The sequence below is a fragment of the Eulemur rufifrons genome, chromosome 20, assembly GCF_041146395.1.
Source record: "Eulemur rufifrons isolate Redbay chromosome 20, OSU_ERuf_1, whole genome shotgun sequence".
Taxonomy (NCBI): domain Eukaryota; kingdom Metazoa; phylum Chordata; class Mammalia; order Primates; family Lemuridae; genus Eulemur; species Eulemur rufifrons.
Window position 1 is genome coordinate 49,161,147 of NC_091002.1, and position 16,183 is coordinate 49,177,329.

Sequence of the window (16,183 nt, forward strand, 5' to 3'; positions counted from 1 at the left end):
CTCACCCTGCCCAAGCCCATTTTAAACAGGAGAACGCTAAGGCTCGGAGAAGTCTGAGCGGTTCTACCTCTGCAGCCTCCTCACCGCTAACGGGGCGGCCACGCCTCCTGCCCGGCTGTCCCTTTGTCGTTTCTAGGACGGCCCTGGAAGGCCCGGGCGCAGGGCACAGCGCGGTTTGCAGAGCCGCTCCCGCCAGGGCCAGGCTCGCGCAGGGTCTGCGGAGATCAAGGACGCCGCGGCGCCCCTCCGCGCCCCCGCCCGGCCGAGGGGCGGGCCTCGCGCCGCGGCCCCGCCCCGCCCCGCCCCGCCCCGCAGGCACCTCCCCGCGGCCCGCTCCGCGCGGCGCTCGGCCCTCCGGCGGGATGCGCGGCCGTGGCTGGGGGCGCGCCCGCTGGCCGGCGCCTCTGCGCTCGCTGCTGGGCGCCTTCGGGGCCCGGGACACGGCCGCCGCCCAAGGCCCGGCGCAAGGTAAGCGCGCGCCGCGGGGAGGGGGCGCGGGACGCTGGGACCCGGAGCCCGGCCACGCGGGGCGGTGGTGGGCGACCCCTCAGGAGCCCGCTGCAGTGTCCTTGGCCGCTGCGGCTGGCGGGATGCCCGCTGCGCCCCAGCCACAGAGGTGGGCGCCCGTATCTCGGGCTTCCCCCTGCAGCAAAGTCGCGGGAGTCTGTCCCTAAGCAAGGGCAGCGCGCGCAGTGTTCCGGAGCGCTGGCGCTGGGATCGGGCAGTCCCGGGACTGGAATCCCCCTATGCCAGCTACGTGACCCTGCGCGCACAGCTCTTGGCTTACTGTGCCTCAGTTGCCGCATCTGTAAGAAAGGGGCGATCCGATGCTGGCGTCTGGGGGGTAGCAGTTGGGTTCACATAGACAGCGCTGGTCACGCAGGGACAGCTCCGCACTGCACGTGTTAGCTCCTCTTCCCCGGGGAGGGCCGCCGGCCTTCGCCCCTGTGGGGCTGGCCCCTCGCCCCCTGCCATGCAGACACCTGGCCCTGGAGAGGGTCCAGCCCTCTTAAAGGGATGTGATCTCAGGAGAGGAGCCCTGAGGAAACTGGAAATGCTGAGGGCCCCACCTGGGCCAGGGACAAGGAGCTGGGATGGGGAGGCGGCTTAGATCGCTGGGTGAAAAGGCTAGAGAGTGTCCCGCACTTGGTGCCATCGGTACGGGAGGACCAGGCCTCCGGAGGCTGCACACGGGAGAGGGGTGGAGGAGAGTTAGGCCACTGTTTTGCAGACTGGCCCCTTGGTCAGAATCCCCTGGGGGCCCTGCCCCAGGTGCCCACTGTGATCTCCAGGAATCTGTATTTCTAACCAGCGCCCCAGGTGAGTCTGGGATCAGGCCAGTTGGGAAACTCTGGTTTACCTACATCAGTGTTTCTTACTGGCATCTCTCAACAGGAGGAGATTCTGTCCCCCACTCCCACCTGAACTTTCGGTTGTCACATCTGGTTGGGTGGCTGCCACTGGCATCGAGTGGGTAGGAGCCAGGACCGCCCAGGACATCCCCACAAAGATAATGATCTAGTCCACAGTGTTAGTGCCAAGGTTGGGAAACCCTGACACACATGGATACCGGGAGTCACAGGGGCAAGAAGGTGAGGGTCATTTGAGAGCCCGCTGTCTGCCAGGCCCTCTGCTCATGGCCAAAGCATAGCTCCAGCACAGAGGATGGGCGGCCTTTTTGTTGCTGAATTCACCCATCCGGAATACTGAGCACCTGCTGTGCATCAGAGCCTGTGCTGAGCTCCAAGGGGTGGGGCTGGGAACGAGGGGCAGATGTGGGCCCTCTAGGGTGCTCCCTGTCTGAGGGGGACAGAAGCTGCCTCGCTCAGTGCCTGCACACAGTGGGTGCTTTGGAGTGCCGGCATCCTCCCCTGAAAGCCTCCCACCATTTAGCAATACCTGTGCGCTGAGTGCACAACAAGGCGTATTTTGGGCTGGGTTTTGGGAAAGGACATTCCAGCCCTGTCTGTCGGCAGCTTTGTGGTGTGTCCAGAGCCATGCGGACGGAGTACATGGTGGCCTGTGGTCATTATGCAACCACTCACCTGCACCCAGCACTCACATCAGTTGCCCAGCACTTTTAGAACAGTTCCCAGCCTCTGTCTAGGCCTTGACGATGGATGCGGGGCTTGCCACCGCCGACCCACTTTTGCTGAGGACAAAGTGGAATATTTAGTCAGTGGGTCAGCAGAGGATTATTAATCACAGAAAACGCTTCAGGCTCTGGCCTGGTTGCTGGGGTGCCCAAGAGAGAAAGGAAGTCAGCTGCCTGCCCTCGGGGAGCTCTTATTCTAGTGGGGAGACCAAGACATGGACAGGGAAAGGAATAGAACAAACAGGTAAGTGCAGGAAAGTGTTGGGGAGAAAAGAAGGCTTTAGAGGGAGTGCTTCGGGGAGGGGTGCTGTAGCTGAGGTGGAAGGGAAGGTTCTTTGGGGAGGGGACATTTGGCTTCAGGCTTGAATGGGGAGAAAGAGGGAGCTATGGGGTGGGGAGAGCATGCCCTGCAGGAGGAGAAGGGGGGGGTGGGGGGGATGAGGTGGGGAGTAGCTCATTGGCATTGGGGAGCAGGAGGGTCATTGAGGCTGGGGACCCACAAGCCAGGGGAGGGGAGGGAGCTGAGTCTGGGGAGTGGGCAGGCAGGCCTGGGCCAATGTGACCCGGGCTGTTGGCAGGTTTTAGGCCGAGGAACTGCATGCATGGCATGGCAGCAGGCTCTTGGAGTGGGGGTCGCCTGCTGCCTGGAGGGTTCTGGGAGGGCAGCATCCCAGGCGGGGAAGTGGACCGCACTGTATCATTTTGGTGGTAGCACTGATAGGACCTGCTCCAGATAGAGCCAGGACACCAGGTAGGGTTTGGGCCTGAGCGCTGGGGAAATGGAGGTGTGTTTCTGGAGTAGGGGAAGGCAGGGTGGGGGAGGAGGGGTAGTGGGGGAAGAAAGTTGAGCGGGAAGATCTGGCTGGAGGGGCCCCTCTGTGCTGGCCATGCTAGTGTGGAGAGGCTGTGTGGAGTGGGCCATGCTGTGTCTGAACCCAGAGCTTAGGACGTCTGGTCTGGAGGCTCTGACCTGAGATCCAGGGGTGGGGGGCTGGAACTCAAAGGTGGCCCCTCAGGCTGGTGCTGGGCAGAGAGTGTGGCTGAGGGTCTGGGGGTCAGTGGTGCATTTCAGTGTCGGGTCAGATGGGATCCCAGTCCACACCCTCAGTCTGGGTTTGGAGCAAGAGTCCAGGGACCCAGGGAGGACCCAGGGAGGACCCAGGCTGTGTGCCCACGACACTAGGCATTCTGACGGCCAGGCCGTGAGCAGGTCCATCTGACCTCTCATCTGGAACCAGGAGGATTTGTCCAGCTGCCGCCTGAGCTCGGCCCCCTGGATTTCTGCAGCTACTTCCCGGAGTTTGCTCTGGGAATCTCAACTCCCAGCCTTAAAGGGATAATGTGCTATTTCTGTGGCCAGAACTGCTTTAATTTAGGAACAAATTAGCCACTCATTCTTCCAGACTTCGAAGTCTGATTTGGAAGCGCTGACTTGGACTGGGTTATTTCTGCACCAAATGAGGTTGGTTTTTTTCTCTCTCTCTCTTTCTATTTTTTTAAAAAATTTTTTTGAAGGGAAAGGCGTGATCGATGATATCATGACATGTCCCAGCTGATGCTCATTAAAAGCTGTGGCTTTAGGGGCTGCAATAGACAGTTTGAAATTTAATGCCTTGTTTCCCGGCTCCGCTCGGAGTTAGGGCCGGGCAGGCTCCCCGAAGGCAGTAACTCCGGAGACCCAGACCGGGCCTGGAGTTGCCCAATTCTTTTGAAATCTTAATGACAACCAGCTGGACTTAGCAGGCTTTTCTGGTAGCAAGTGACTGAAATGGACTAGATCTGCTGAAGCAAAAAGGCCATTTGTTAATTTAGGAAACTGGGCCTCGTAGCTCCAGCGAGCATCTCCTTGTCTGTCCTGGGCTCAGGCTGGGTCACATCGCTGGCGCTTGAACCAGTCACCATAGCCAGGGAGGGGGAGGACTGGATGGCTGGGGCCCAGCACGGCCACATCCAGGCCAGCCATGGAGCTGGTGTCCCCAAAATAGCCAGGCCTGAGACTCCCAGCAGGAAATTGGGGGATGTCAGCAGGAAGAGATGGGTGCTGGGCAGGGCCAGTTCCAGCAGGGTGGGAACCCGACCTGCAAAACCCGCCGTGGGTTGCGGGTCAGCCTGCCGGCTTAGGTCCTCTCTCTGTGCCCGGTGTGTGTTTGGAGGCGGAAGGTGGAGTCAGGATGTCCAGGCAGCACCCTGGGAGGGGTGTCATCTGGCTGAAGGTCTTCCTTTCCCTCTGGGACCCTGCCCAGTTGCTCAGGGCACACCTGGGAGAGCCGGGTACCTGCCCACACCCATTGGCCCTCAGGCAGGCTGCTCTTTCACCTGCTCCGGGCTGCATTTTCTCCCCACTTAGCTCATCCGCACGCACTTGCGCCCCATTATCCTAAGGGCTGCTGTCTGCTGATGAACTTGGCTGGTAACTAAGTCACTACATTTTCGTTTTTAAGGGAGGGATCCTCAGTCTTTAGAACTGGCCTGGCCTGTAGTTGGCACTCAGTAAATATTTGTTGGATGAATGGATGTGTTCTCCAGCGCAGGCGATAGATTTTTTGGGGGGGGAGGTGGCGGGAATACACATACACGCGTGCACGTGTGTGTGTGTGTGTGTGTGTGTGTGTATAAAACACTAATAGGTCATGGACACATTCTCCAAGAGAGAAATGAAAACATTAAAAACAAGGCTCAAATCTCCTGCAAACACCAGTCCCTTATCTTCCCTTCCCTGGCCCAGAGGTAGCCCCTGTTTCCACGCAGCGTTTTCCCACCAGCGTGTGGGGCTCAGTGGGAAACGCACAGCGCTGTTTCCTGTAAGTGTTTTTACAGAAATGGCATCACAGAGCACGTCTTGTTCTGAAACTGTTTTTGCTCAACAGTGTGTCTTGAAGATTTATCTGGCTTAGTAGGTTCCTTCTAATTGCTTTAGAATATTCCACAGCTGTTTTCACCTTTTTGTTACTGATGGCAGGGAGGCGGTGTTCAGATTCTGTGTTGCGGGCGCTGCCGCGGTGAGCACCCTGAGAGCTCCTGGTGTGTCGGTCCGGGTGTGTCTTGTGAGCATGTTCTAGGGGGTGGAATTCCGGGGGCACAGGATGGTTGCATTTTAGATTTAACCTGGTGCTCCCAGTTTGCTTCCCAAGGTGGCTGTGTCACTCCCAATAGCAGTGGCTGAGGTCCCATTTCTCTCACCAGCACTCAGTATGTGCAGATTCTGAAATCCTGCCAGTCCTACCGAGGAAGAGTGAAATTTCACTGGCTTAATCTGCTCTGCCTTGATAGCTTGGGAGAGTGCTCCTTATGTTAATTGGCTGTTTGGATTTCACTTTCTGTGAGTTGCCTCTTCATTTCTTTTGCACATTTTTTTTCTATCGGGTTGTCAGTCTTTTCCTAATTGGTTTGTAAGAGCTATTTATACGTCCGGATTCCTCCAGTCCTCTGTCGGCTGCACGTGGTTTTGTTTTCTCTGTGGTCTGTCTTTTAACTTTGTTTACAGTGTCTTGGAAGTTTTTAGTTTTGATGTAGTAGAATTTATCCAGCTTTTTCTTTATGACTTTGATTTTTATGTTTTCCTTAAGAAATCTTTTTCTGCCTGAAGCTTAGAGTGAACAACTTTCCTCAGTTTACCTGGGATACTCCTGGTTTTAGCCCCGAAAGTCCTGCAAGCCAAGAAGCCCTGAGCCCTGGCACTCCAGGATGGGTGGTTAAAAACATAAACGTACCCATTTGTGTTTCCTTGATGCTTGTGTAGCTTTTTTCTTTACATTTATTTTTCTTATCCACTGTAATTTACTTTCATGAATAGAATGAGGGAGAACACAAATTTTTGATAAGGATTGCAGCGTCACAGTCTTTAACCGAGGGAACTTGATTCTGGTGGAAATTCCTGGCCCCGTGTTTGCAGAGGGAGGAAAAAATGGTTTGGGGAATAGGGTCTGGGCCATTTACTTTAGACCTGACCATGAAGTGGTCATGTCTCATGAACCAAAATGCAAGGCAGGTTTTGGGCGAGAATTTGTTCTCTGATTTGATAGTGCATGTGATTTCATTGACATGACTGACATTTGGTTATATGTTTACCAAATCCCTTAGATTCGCAGGGATCACCTGTTTAGAGAAGTTTAGAAGCTGTTCCACCAAGCCCCGGCTGCTTTCCTGGGGTGGCTCCCAGGAGGCAGAGTGTCCTGTGTGTCCTGTCACGTGTTCCCCCGCCCCACAGGCTCCTTCAGGACTGACTCTGCACAAGCCCAGGGCACTGGGCTTTCCCTGACCCCTCCTCATTAAGGCAACCTGCTCCATTTGGGATTTCTAGCAAAGCGCAGTAGCAGTTAATTTTAAGGGAAAACAACAATGACCACACACCCCTTGCATCAGACTTCTGGCCTGGGCTGGGGGACTGCAGATGTGGTGACCAGAGGGGCTGGCCTGGGGTCTGCACTGTGGACTCTGTAGCTGGGGCAGGGAGCAGTTGTCCTTTGGAAACTGGTGACTCTGTGTCCTGGATTACCTGGAGAGATGCAGATTTTGCGTGGTTACAGTCTTTTCAGGAAAGGTGCTTAGGTGCCCCAGTCACCAGAGGGCAGTTGGTGTGTGTGCCATCACAGGCCTGCTCTGGAGGGAATTCAGAGCCCTCAGCCTACACTGTGACATGGGCCAGAGCCAGGGATGCTCCGTGGGATGTTCCACACCCTGGTGTGCATCGGGCATTTCAGTCCCAGATGTTTATATGGGTGGAAGACAAGACAGGCGAGCGAGTGGACAGGAGGGTGTCGGGCTGGGATGCCCATGTTTGCAGCGGGGATGTGGCACAAGGGTGGCGCCCTGAAGGGTGAGTGTGCGTGGGTGTGCAAGAGTGTGTGTACATGTGCACTGAGCCATCTCTCTCAACCTAGTGTGCCAGCCCGGCATCGGTCTGCTCTGACCGGGGGCTCAGGAAGTCCTCCAGCCTCCCAGCCCCTAACCCCCATCTAAGCCAGGCCTCTTCCCTGCCCTCCCTACCTCCCTCCGTGCTGCTCCTCCTGCCCAGCGGGCTCCTGGCCTCCTGTAAAGTGCCTCCGCCCTCAAGGCCCACCTGTGGGACCTCGTCTGTGAGGCCCCCTGGTCCCTCGGTCCAGGGTGGTCCTTCCCTCCTGTAACTCTTACTGGTTCTGTTTTATAGAAAGATGTGTCATGCCTCCCTGGGGATTTCCTGAGCGCCTTGGGGACTGCCATTCTTAACTTGCCCCCTCCCTCGTCTCTGCCACACCATTGCCCGGTCTGGCGTGGATGCACAGTAGGTGTCAGGGTGGTGGGGCTGAGTGGTGAGTAGGTGATGCTAGGGTGCTGTGCCCAGATGTCCTCCAGCCAGGATGTCTTTGTCAGAAACTGCCATCATCAGGCCCCGGGACCATTGTCAAGGTGACTGGTGCAATGAGGGTTTCAGGCCAGGAGCCACTACCGCAGCTCTGGGGTTGGGGTGGGCTTTGGACCTTCGTCATCTCAGCCCCACCTTGGTCCCACCTCTGCACAGCTCACGGGACTCCAGGGCTCACTTATCTCAGGATTTCGGACCCAACAGCTTCCCCTGTGTTGTGCTGTCCCAGGACCCTCTGTGTGTCCAGTCAGGGCAGAAAAGACCCTTGGAGGCTCTAAACACAGAAACAATTTCAGGTCCCATTGCTGCCATGTGTAATTCAAACCATACAATCAGACTTTATGCCTCTAAATGACCCAGAGCTTATGTGTGAGCTGAAAGCAAAATAGTTTCTTTCTATTTTTTTCTTATCATCTCAAGGTTTTGTTTTGGTACATTAGGAGATTGTATTTTTATTTAAAAATGTCCTCTGTGTGGGAGGAGGACATATCCCTGCACCACTGAAGCCGGCCTGGCTGTGTGGCCAGAGCTGACTAGCACAAGGGACAGGGAAGGGCTGTGCCCACCTGCAGCGGAGGGCTGAAGGGGCCCTGAGTGGTTCTCCAGTGAGACCAGCCGTGCTCCAGAGAGGGGCTGAGTGAGAAGGAAACTTTTATCCTTATACAGCCTGGCTGGCTGCTCATAGACCCTCCTTGCTGACGCCCCAAACATCAGGCCTCCTTCAATGAGCATCCTATCTTAGTGAGCTCCCAGCTTTCATGGTACCTCCTCAGAGTGACCCCAGCTGACCAAGCCACCTGTCTCAGTAACCTGTGGCTCCATGACAAGCCTCCAAAAGCTTGGTCGCTCCAAACAATGGCAGTCATTTATTTTGCTTACAAATCTGTAATTTGGGCAGGGCTCAGCCGGGCGGTTCGTCACTGCTCCAGGCAGCATCACCTCTCACAGCGTGACTCACTTGCGTGGCTGGTGCATTAGTGGGCTGTGGCTGCCACAGCAAGAGACCACAGCTGGGGTGGCTTAAATAGCAGAAATTTATTTTCTCACAGTTCTGGAGGCTGGAAGTCTGAGATCCAGGTGTGGCAGGCTCGGTTCTCCCAAGGCCTCTGTCCTTGGCTTGTGGATGCCGCCTCCTCAGATGGCCTCTTCTCTGTGTCCACGGGCCTGGGTATTCCTTTCTGTGTGTCCAAATCTCTTCTTCACACAGGACACCAGTCAGGTTGGAGTAGGCCCAACCAACGGCTCACTTTAGCTTAATCACCTCTTTAAAGGCCCTGTCTCCCAACGTAGTCACATTCTGAGTTACCGGGGATCAGGACTTCGACATACGAGTTTTGGTGGTGGACATGGTTCAGCCCATGGGAGCTCAGTGGGGCTCCAGGTACTTCACCCCAGCTTTTGCATGGGCAGCTTGGGGCCCAAGAGTGAGTGTCCCAAGGGAAACAAGCTCAAGTTCTGTCATTGTTATGATCTGGCCTTGGAAGTCAGAGTTCATCGCTTCTGTCATAGAATCAGCCCACCTTGATCCGGGACAGCCATCTCTCCATGGGAGGGTGCAGGCTGGAGATGACGTTGTGGTCATTTTTGGAAAGCACCATCTGCCACACTATCTAAATGGCCCCTTCCTCGCTGTACTGATCCTAGAACGGCCTCCTTTTGAGTTCCTGTGCAGCCCTTGCTACGCTGTGTAGTTATGCCAAAAAAGAGTCCAGCAAATGCACCTGAGGCTGCTCTCATTAGAAAAGCTGCTGGTGTCTGTGAACTTGGATTTGGGGAGGGTTCCCACCACTCTCTGTGCAGACAGCATGGTTTGTGCTGAACCCCTCTGCCTGCTTTCTGGAACACGCCAGGCGGAGGGTGCCTACGTGACTGGCTCCCGGTGAAAACCTTGGGCACTGGGTCTCTAACGAGCTTCCTGGTGGACAGCGTTGCACGTGTGCATGGTGTTGCCACAACTTACTGCCCGAGGAATTAAGCGTGTCTTGTGTGACCCCACTGGAAAAGACCTTGGGGAGCTTGTACCTGGTTTCCCCTAGATTTTGCCCCACGCACTTTTTTCTTTGCCAAATGTGCTTCGCGTGCCGTTGCCATAGACCGCAGCTGCGAGTACGACTGTATCCGAGACCGGTGAGGCCTCCAGTGATCACTGAATCTCCGAGTTTGGCCACGTTATCTCTCTCCAACTGCAGGACGTGGGTATGTGGCCTCTTTGCATGAGTCTTTCAGTGGAGGGAGCTGGCTCTTCCATCTGGAAATGTTCCCACATTCTCCTGAAAACACATCACATTTTTAGACTGTCTTGAATGATTTACGCACCATTTCTACAGGCAGAACTGGAAACGGGCATGTGCAGGTCCGCCCGGACCCTTGTCCCGGGATCGACCCCGTGAGTCTGCACCCGCTGCCCGACGGGCGCCCTTGCTGCCCTGTGGTCGGTCCCTGCCCCCTCCCTGGGGTCCGGGGCGTCGGCGCAGACTTCCTGCTGCCTGCCGCATGCACACTGCACATTTGGACCAGGTTCACTGCTGCTCACCCGGAGGGTAGAAACTAAAAATAGACTCTTCACTAGCTGAGGTTTCTAATACAAGTAAGGGCTGTGTGTTTCCACTTACGAGTGTCCAAAATAGCCCTATTAACTGGACATTATCTGTCTTCCGTGACTAAATCTCCTTAACTACCCTAATTTGTACTGACTGCGATAATGAGGATGCTGTCTGCATATTTCTATTTTTGTTTAATGGCTTTGCTATCTGCGCTTTTTCTGTAATCTGAGAGAAATCATGATAAATTAGCTGTAATATTTTGCTGCTTGGTTAAACGTTGGGATAATAAATAAGAGATATCCCTTGTATGTGTAGAGCAAAGTGATTTCCAACCCAGGGTGTTGTTTTATGCTTACATTTGCGTTGAGTAGCGTGGCAGTTGCCACGGTGGGGGACCTGAGAGAAGCACCCTGCAGTCACTCGGCAAGGACAGTGGCGGTCACACCAGCCTCAGGCAGACACTGGCCGAGCCATGTCCTCAGTCCTCACACTCACCTGCACATCTGTGTGGAAGGTGGGCTCCACTGTGGGTGACCCCATGTGACAAACGAGGAAAACGGAAACTTAAAGGGCTGGAGGGACTCGTCTGAGCCGAGTTCGAGCCTGGGCAGTACTTTGACAGGCTCCGGGTTCTGAGCCCTCTTGCCAGCCCGTTCTCGTAAACCTTAGTTTGTACTCGCTGCCTTTCGCTCTGGAAAGCGAAGGCAGGTTGGTGCTTGTTCTTAGTGGCTAACTCAGGAGCCCTTAAAAGAGGCCCCAGCTCCGGCTGACCCTTTGAGGGGCCTGCCGCGGAAATAAGTGGGCTGGTGGCAGAAAAGAGCCCTGCCCCACAGGTGGGACACCAGGCGTCCCACAGGTGGGACACTGTATGCCCTGCAGGTGGGACATGGTTTTCTCTGCAGTTGGGACATGGTTTTCTCTACAGGTGGGACGTGGTTTTCTCTGCAGGTGGGACATGGTGTGCCCTGCAGGTGGGACATGGTTTTCTCTGCAGGTGGGACATGGTGTGCCCTGCAGGTGGGACATGGTGTGCCCTGCAGGTGGGCGCCGTGTGTCCTGCAGTTTGTGTCTTGTAGTTTGTGTCCTGCAGGTGGGACACTGTGGTGGTTCTCTCCAGCCATCCTATCTGTGTTTTTTTGCCTTTGCTCGAGTCTTGAGTTGATGTTGGATGTGAGCACGTCACTCTTCTGAGTATCGTCTAAGTAGGGTGGAGGGGGTGTGGGAGAAGGACCCTCAGGGTCCCTGCTCAGCCCAGGATCCCTTTGCAACCTCATACACATCACCCCTTCTCTGAGCCCCGCCTTCCTCCTTGGTGAGGAAGATTCCAGCACCAATGTTCCTTCTGGTGAGGAGGATAAAGGAGAGGTGTGTGCATTCCTTTTCTACGGCTGCCCAAACAACCTACTGCAAACTCAGCAGCTAAAACGCTCCCGTGTGTTATCCCACACTGTCTGTGGGGCAGGGGCCCGGGTGGGCTCAACCGCTTCCTTCTCTGGGTGTCAGGGGCCGAGATCGAGGTGTGGGCAGGGCTGTGCTCCCTGCTTGTTCAGGGGGTCGTCAGAATTCAGCTCCTTGAGGGTGTAGGACTGTCGGCCCACCAGGGTGGGCTGTGGCGGGGTTGTTCTCAGCTCCAGGGGCCACTTTCCTGGCTCATGTTCCTCTTCACGGCCAGCAGGGGCTGCCATGTCCTTGTCACGCCTGGAATCTCCCCTCCCTCCCTCTGGCCTGTCTCTTTCTCCCTCTCCTTCCTCCGCTCTGCTTTCTAAGTGACTGCACTGGGCCCATGGGGTCATCCAGGATCGTCTCCCTGTTCCAGGTCAGCGATTATAACCCTAATTCCGTCTGCAGAGGCCTTCACCGCCATGCCTAGAGTGGTGCTTGATGGGGTCGCCAGGGATCAAGAGTGCTGGGGACGGCTGTGGAACTCAGCCGTCTGCTTTGCAGGGGCGTGGAAGAGGTACCAGGTCCTGCCTCGAGGAACCCCAACACTAAAGCAACCCCTGGCGTGCAGAGCACACGGGCCGGTAGCTTGGTGTGCGACCTGCGGTAGTCACGGTGCACAGGAACTTCCCCCGTTATAGAGGTAGCTGCAGACGCCTTGGAGACAAGAGTTGGCTGAATATGGTTAAAACAGACCTGGGTTCCATCCCCTGTTCTGCACCCCACCGTCACCCCCAGCCCCTGCTCAGTCCCTCCACCTGCCCCCCACATCCCCCGGGCCCAGCACGTGCCTGTTCTCTGTGAGCACTTGGGGAATGAGTGGATGAGTGAATCAGTGAATGAGCCACTCAGGCAGTCACATCTAAAGCAGGGGCCTGTGTCCTCAAGGACGTTCCGCAAGCCTGGTGGGTCTGTGGCCTTCAGGCCTGTTGTGCTTCTGAGCGGGGGGTCTGCTTCCCATCTTTGGGTGCGTCCCGGGTGCTGATGGGAGCAGAACCTCCCCCCGCTCTAAGTGTGTGCACCTGCTGGCAGCTCCGGGCCGTCCCTCCTACGCCGCAGTGTGGGTTGGCTCACAGCTCCCCCGAGTAGCAATTAAAAAGAATTAAGAGGGTCGGTGACCCCAGACTGTGGTGTGACATGCTGGGTGTAATCTCTGTTTCACCCCAAGTCGCTGGACTGCGGTGTCCCCTGCCAGATACAGAGTGAATGTTGCTCCCCCCGTGGGCTGTGGAAAACCCTGCACTATTATTAATATGTCAGAACGGAGGCTGATGAAGGCGCCAGAATTTAATTGCCTAAGTAATTGCTCTCCCTGGATGCGAACTCCCGGCAGACCCGGCAGCTTTAGCGCACGTCAGTTTTAATGAATGGTGGGCGCGGAGAGATCATAGCTTCTGTGCAAACACGGGTGAGCGTCACTATTTATAGATTTGTACAGGTTGGTTCTTGGACTTATCATCACTCCGGCTGTGGAACTTATGATCTATTTTTAAAGTACTACCCATAAACCTAGTGCTATGGATTTTCCGGAATTTATAGATCGGGCTCGAGGCTGTGTTCGAACTGTAAAACACTTAGTCTGCCGCTCCTGCGACGGGGTGTTGGTGGCATAAATCTGCACTGTGGCTGAGCCAATGAGCCCAGCTCTGTGTGTGGTCTCCTGGGGGGAAGAAGCGCGTCGCTTAAGTGTATAAATCCAGTCAACATTAAAATGTACACGTTGAGTTGGAGGAAGGAGAAAGTGTTTAGGGGACAAAGGCCATTATTTAAACATGAATTATCTTCCTTTAAAAGTCAAACGCCTAATAGTTTGGGCAACAATCATAATTGTAGAAAAGGAAGATAGGTTTGCTCTTTTATTTATTTTTAACATTCTAATTATGTATGTATTTCATGATCTTCTCTTGGCAAAAATGAAAACATTTCGGGTAGGGCCAGAGGGAACGTGGACAGTCCCCGGCTTCCTTAGTTGAGGACAGAGCTGCCCGGGGTGCCCTGTGTTCAGGGTCACAGGTGCCCGTGGGAGACACAGAGCTCCCATCCCAGTGGTGCTGGTGTGTGCGTGTGTGTGTGTGTGTGTGTGTGTGTACAGGGTGTGTATAGTGATTAGGGTGTGGTTCTGTTGTTCCGCAGGGTACCCACCCGGGAAATAAGAGAGCTCCAATGATGTTAGGACACAGAGATCTTTTTCACAAAGAAAAAAAAAAAAAAAAAGCCGCTGCCGCGTGGCGTTCCCTAGGACAGGCACAGTGCGGGTCAGCCCTGCTGCTCTGGGGGCCGATTAGGTGGTCTCCCCTCCATCGGCCCCCTGCTGACCTTGCTGTGGGGGGTTTCTCTGGAGTAGATGCCGGGCTGTGGGGCAGGGCACTTTCCACCTGGGCAGACGCTGCCAGTTGTCCTCCTGGCAGCTGGTTCCTGCCCACCCGGCGTGTGCAGTGTCTGTTTCGCTGCATCCTCACCAGCACTTGGTGTTGGACTTTCAGCGCGGCCTGTCTGTCTGTCCTTTTCCTCACGGTTGGGGGGCAGTGGATCCTGGTGGTGGGAGTGGGGTCTGAGGGGACAGATCCCCACCGCTCCTCCTGCTCCCCAGCTCTGTGACCTCCAGGGAGCCCCGCCGGCCCCGTCTTTGTCCCTTTGGCTGCTGTGACACAACACCTTAGCCTGGATAATTTATAAACCACAGAAATTTGTTGCTTACTGTTCTGCAGGTTGGCGAGCCCGAGATCGAGGCGCCAGCAGGGTTGCTGTCTGGTGAGGCTGGTTCCTCACCGACGGCAGCTCCTTGCCGCGTCCTCACGTGGCGGGAGGGCAGCAGGGCCCCCTCAGGCCTTTTTCACACGGGCACACTCCCATGGCTCTCACGACCTAATCGTCTCCCGAAGGCCCCACCTCTTGATACTGTCACATTGGGGATTAAGTATCAACGCATGAATTTTATGGGGGGACACACTCAGACCACAGTAGCCCCTGTGGGCCTCAGTTTCCTTCTCTGTCCAATGACAGTCTCGCCCCACAGGGCTGCCACGTGTGTTGGGTGGGACGGTCCCTGCAGAGCATGGAGGGGGGAGAGGTCACTGAAGACCAGCAACTGCCACCGTCCTCGCGCCACCGCTGAGTGCTGCGGTGTCCTGCACGGGAGTACGTGTAGCCCTGGGAAGTTAGTCCAATGTTAAACAAACTAAAAGGAAATGGAATTAAAAGTTAAATTCCTCTACTGCACGCGCCACATTGCAAGTGCTCGAGGCTCCCACATTGGGCAGCGCCCATGTAGAGCACCTGCATCCTTGTAGAAAGTTCTAGTGGACGGGGCTGCCCAGGGAGGAGGCGGCCCCTCTGCGAGCCCCAGCAGCCCCACCTGGCCCACCACAGGGCTCCGGCCATTCTTGTCCCTCGTGCCCCCAGCGGTTCCTCCTCACCCTCCGAGGTGCCTTTTAAACATCTCGTCGTCTCTGAAGGCGCCGTCCACTCCCCCCTGGTCTTGTCATTCCCTTGACAGTGTCTTCACAGAGCACAAGTTTTTATTTTCATGAAGTCCAACTACCAATTCTTTCTTTCATGGATGGTGCCTTGGTGTTGGATCTAAAAATTCCTCACCAAACCTAAGTTCTTCTAGATTTCTCTCCTATGTTATCTGTTAGGAGTTTCATAGTTTTATGTTTCATTTGTAGTTTTGTGATATACTTTTAGCTAATTTTTGTGCAAAGTGCAGGGTCTTATCTAGATTTATTTTTTTTCTTCAAATGTGGATGTCCCCTAGTTCCAGCACATTTTTTGAAAAGACTGTATTTTCTCTATTGCCTTTGCCCCTTTGTCAAAGATCAGTTGACTGTATTTATGTGGGTAAGTTTCTGGGCTCTGTAGTCTCTTCCACTGATGTATTCATCTATTCTTCCACCAATACCGCACTGTTTTGATTGAAGTAGCTTTAGAGTGAGTCTTGAAGTTGGGAGTGTCAGTCCTCTGACTTTGTTATTTTTTTTCAATACTGTATGGGGTAGGCTAGATCTTTTGCCTCTCCATATAAACTTATGAATCAGATTATTAATATCCAAAAAATATGGGATTGTGTATTGAAATTACACTGAATCTATAGATCAAGTGGGGAAGAACTGACATCTTGACAATATTGATTCTATCCATGAACATGGGCTATCTCCACATTTATTTGGTTCTTTGATCTCTTTCATCAGAGTTTTGTAGTTTTCCTCAAATAGATCTTATACATATTTTGTTAGATTTATACTTAGGTATTTCATTTTGGGGGGTGCTAATGTTGGGGGTGCTAACACACGGTATTGTGTTTTCAATTTCAAATTCCACTTATTCATTGCTGATATATAGGAAAGTGATTAACTTCTGTAGATTAGCCTTGTATCCTGCAACCTTGCTATTAATATAATAACTTACTAGTTTTAGGAGGTTTTTTTGTCAATTCTCTTGTATTTTCTCCCATCCAAGCACTAACCATGCCCGACCCTGCTTAGCTTCTGAGATCAGATGAGGTCGGGTGCATTCAGGGTGGTATGGCCATAGAATAGATTCTGTTGTATTTTCTACATGGACTTTCATGTCTTTTGCAAACAAGATTATTTTTTCTTTCCTGATCTGTGTACCTCTTCTTTCTTTTTCTTGTTTCATTGCATTAGCTAGGACTTCCAGTACAATATTTATAAGCACTGGTGAGAGGGAATATCCTTGCCTTGTTCTTGATCTTAGTGGGAAGTCTTCTAGTTTTTCACTATTAACTATAATGTTAGTTGTAGT

At 54.2% G+C, this 16,183-nt stretch overlaps 1 protein-coding gene across 1 annotated transcript in view; it reads left to right on the plus strand.

Annotated features, from left to right (window-relative positions):
• Positions 1-362: 362 nt before the first annotated feature.
• Positions 363-16,183, plus strand: part of PHACTR3 (phosphatase and actin regulator 3) — a 207,348-nt gene continuing 191,527 nt past the window's right edge. The window contains exon 1 of the mRNA XM_069495904.1: positions 363-468. Coding sequence (XP_069352005.1) covers positions 363-468 — 106 coding nt within the window. The remainder of the gene's footprint in view (positions 469-16,183) is intronic.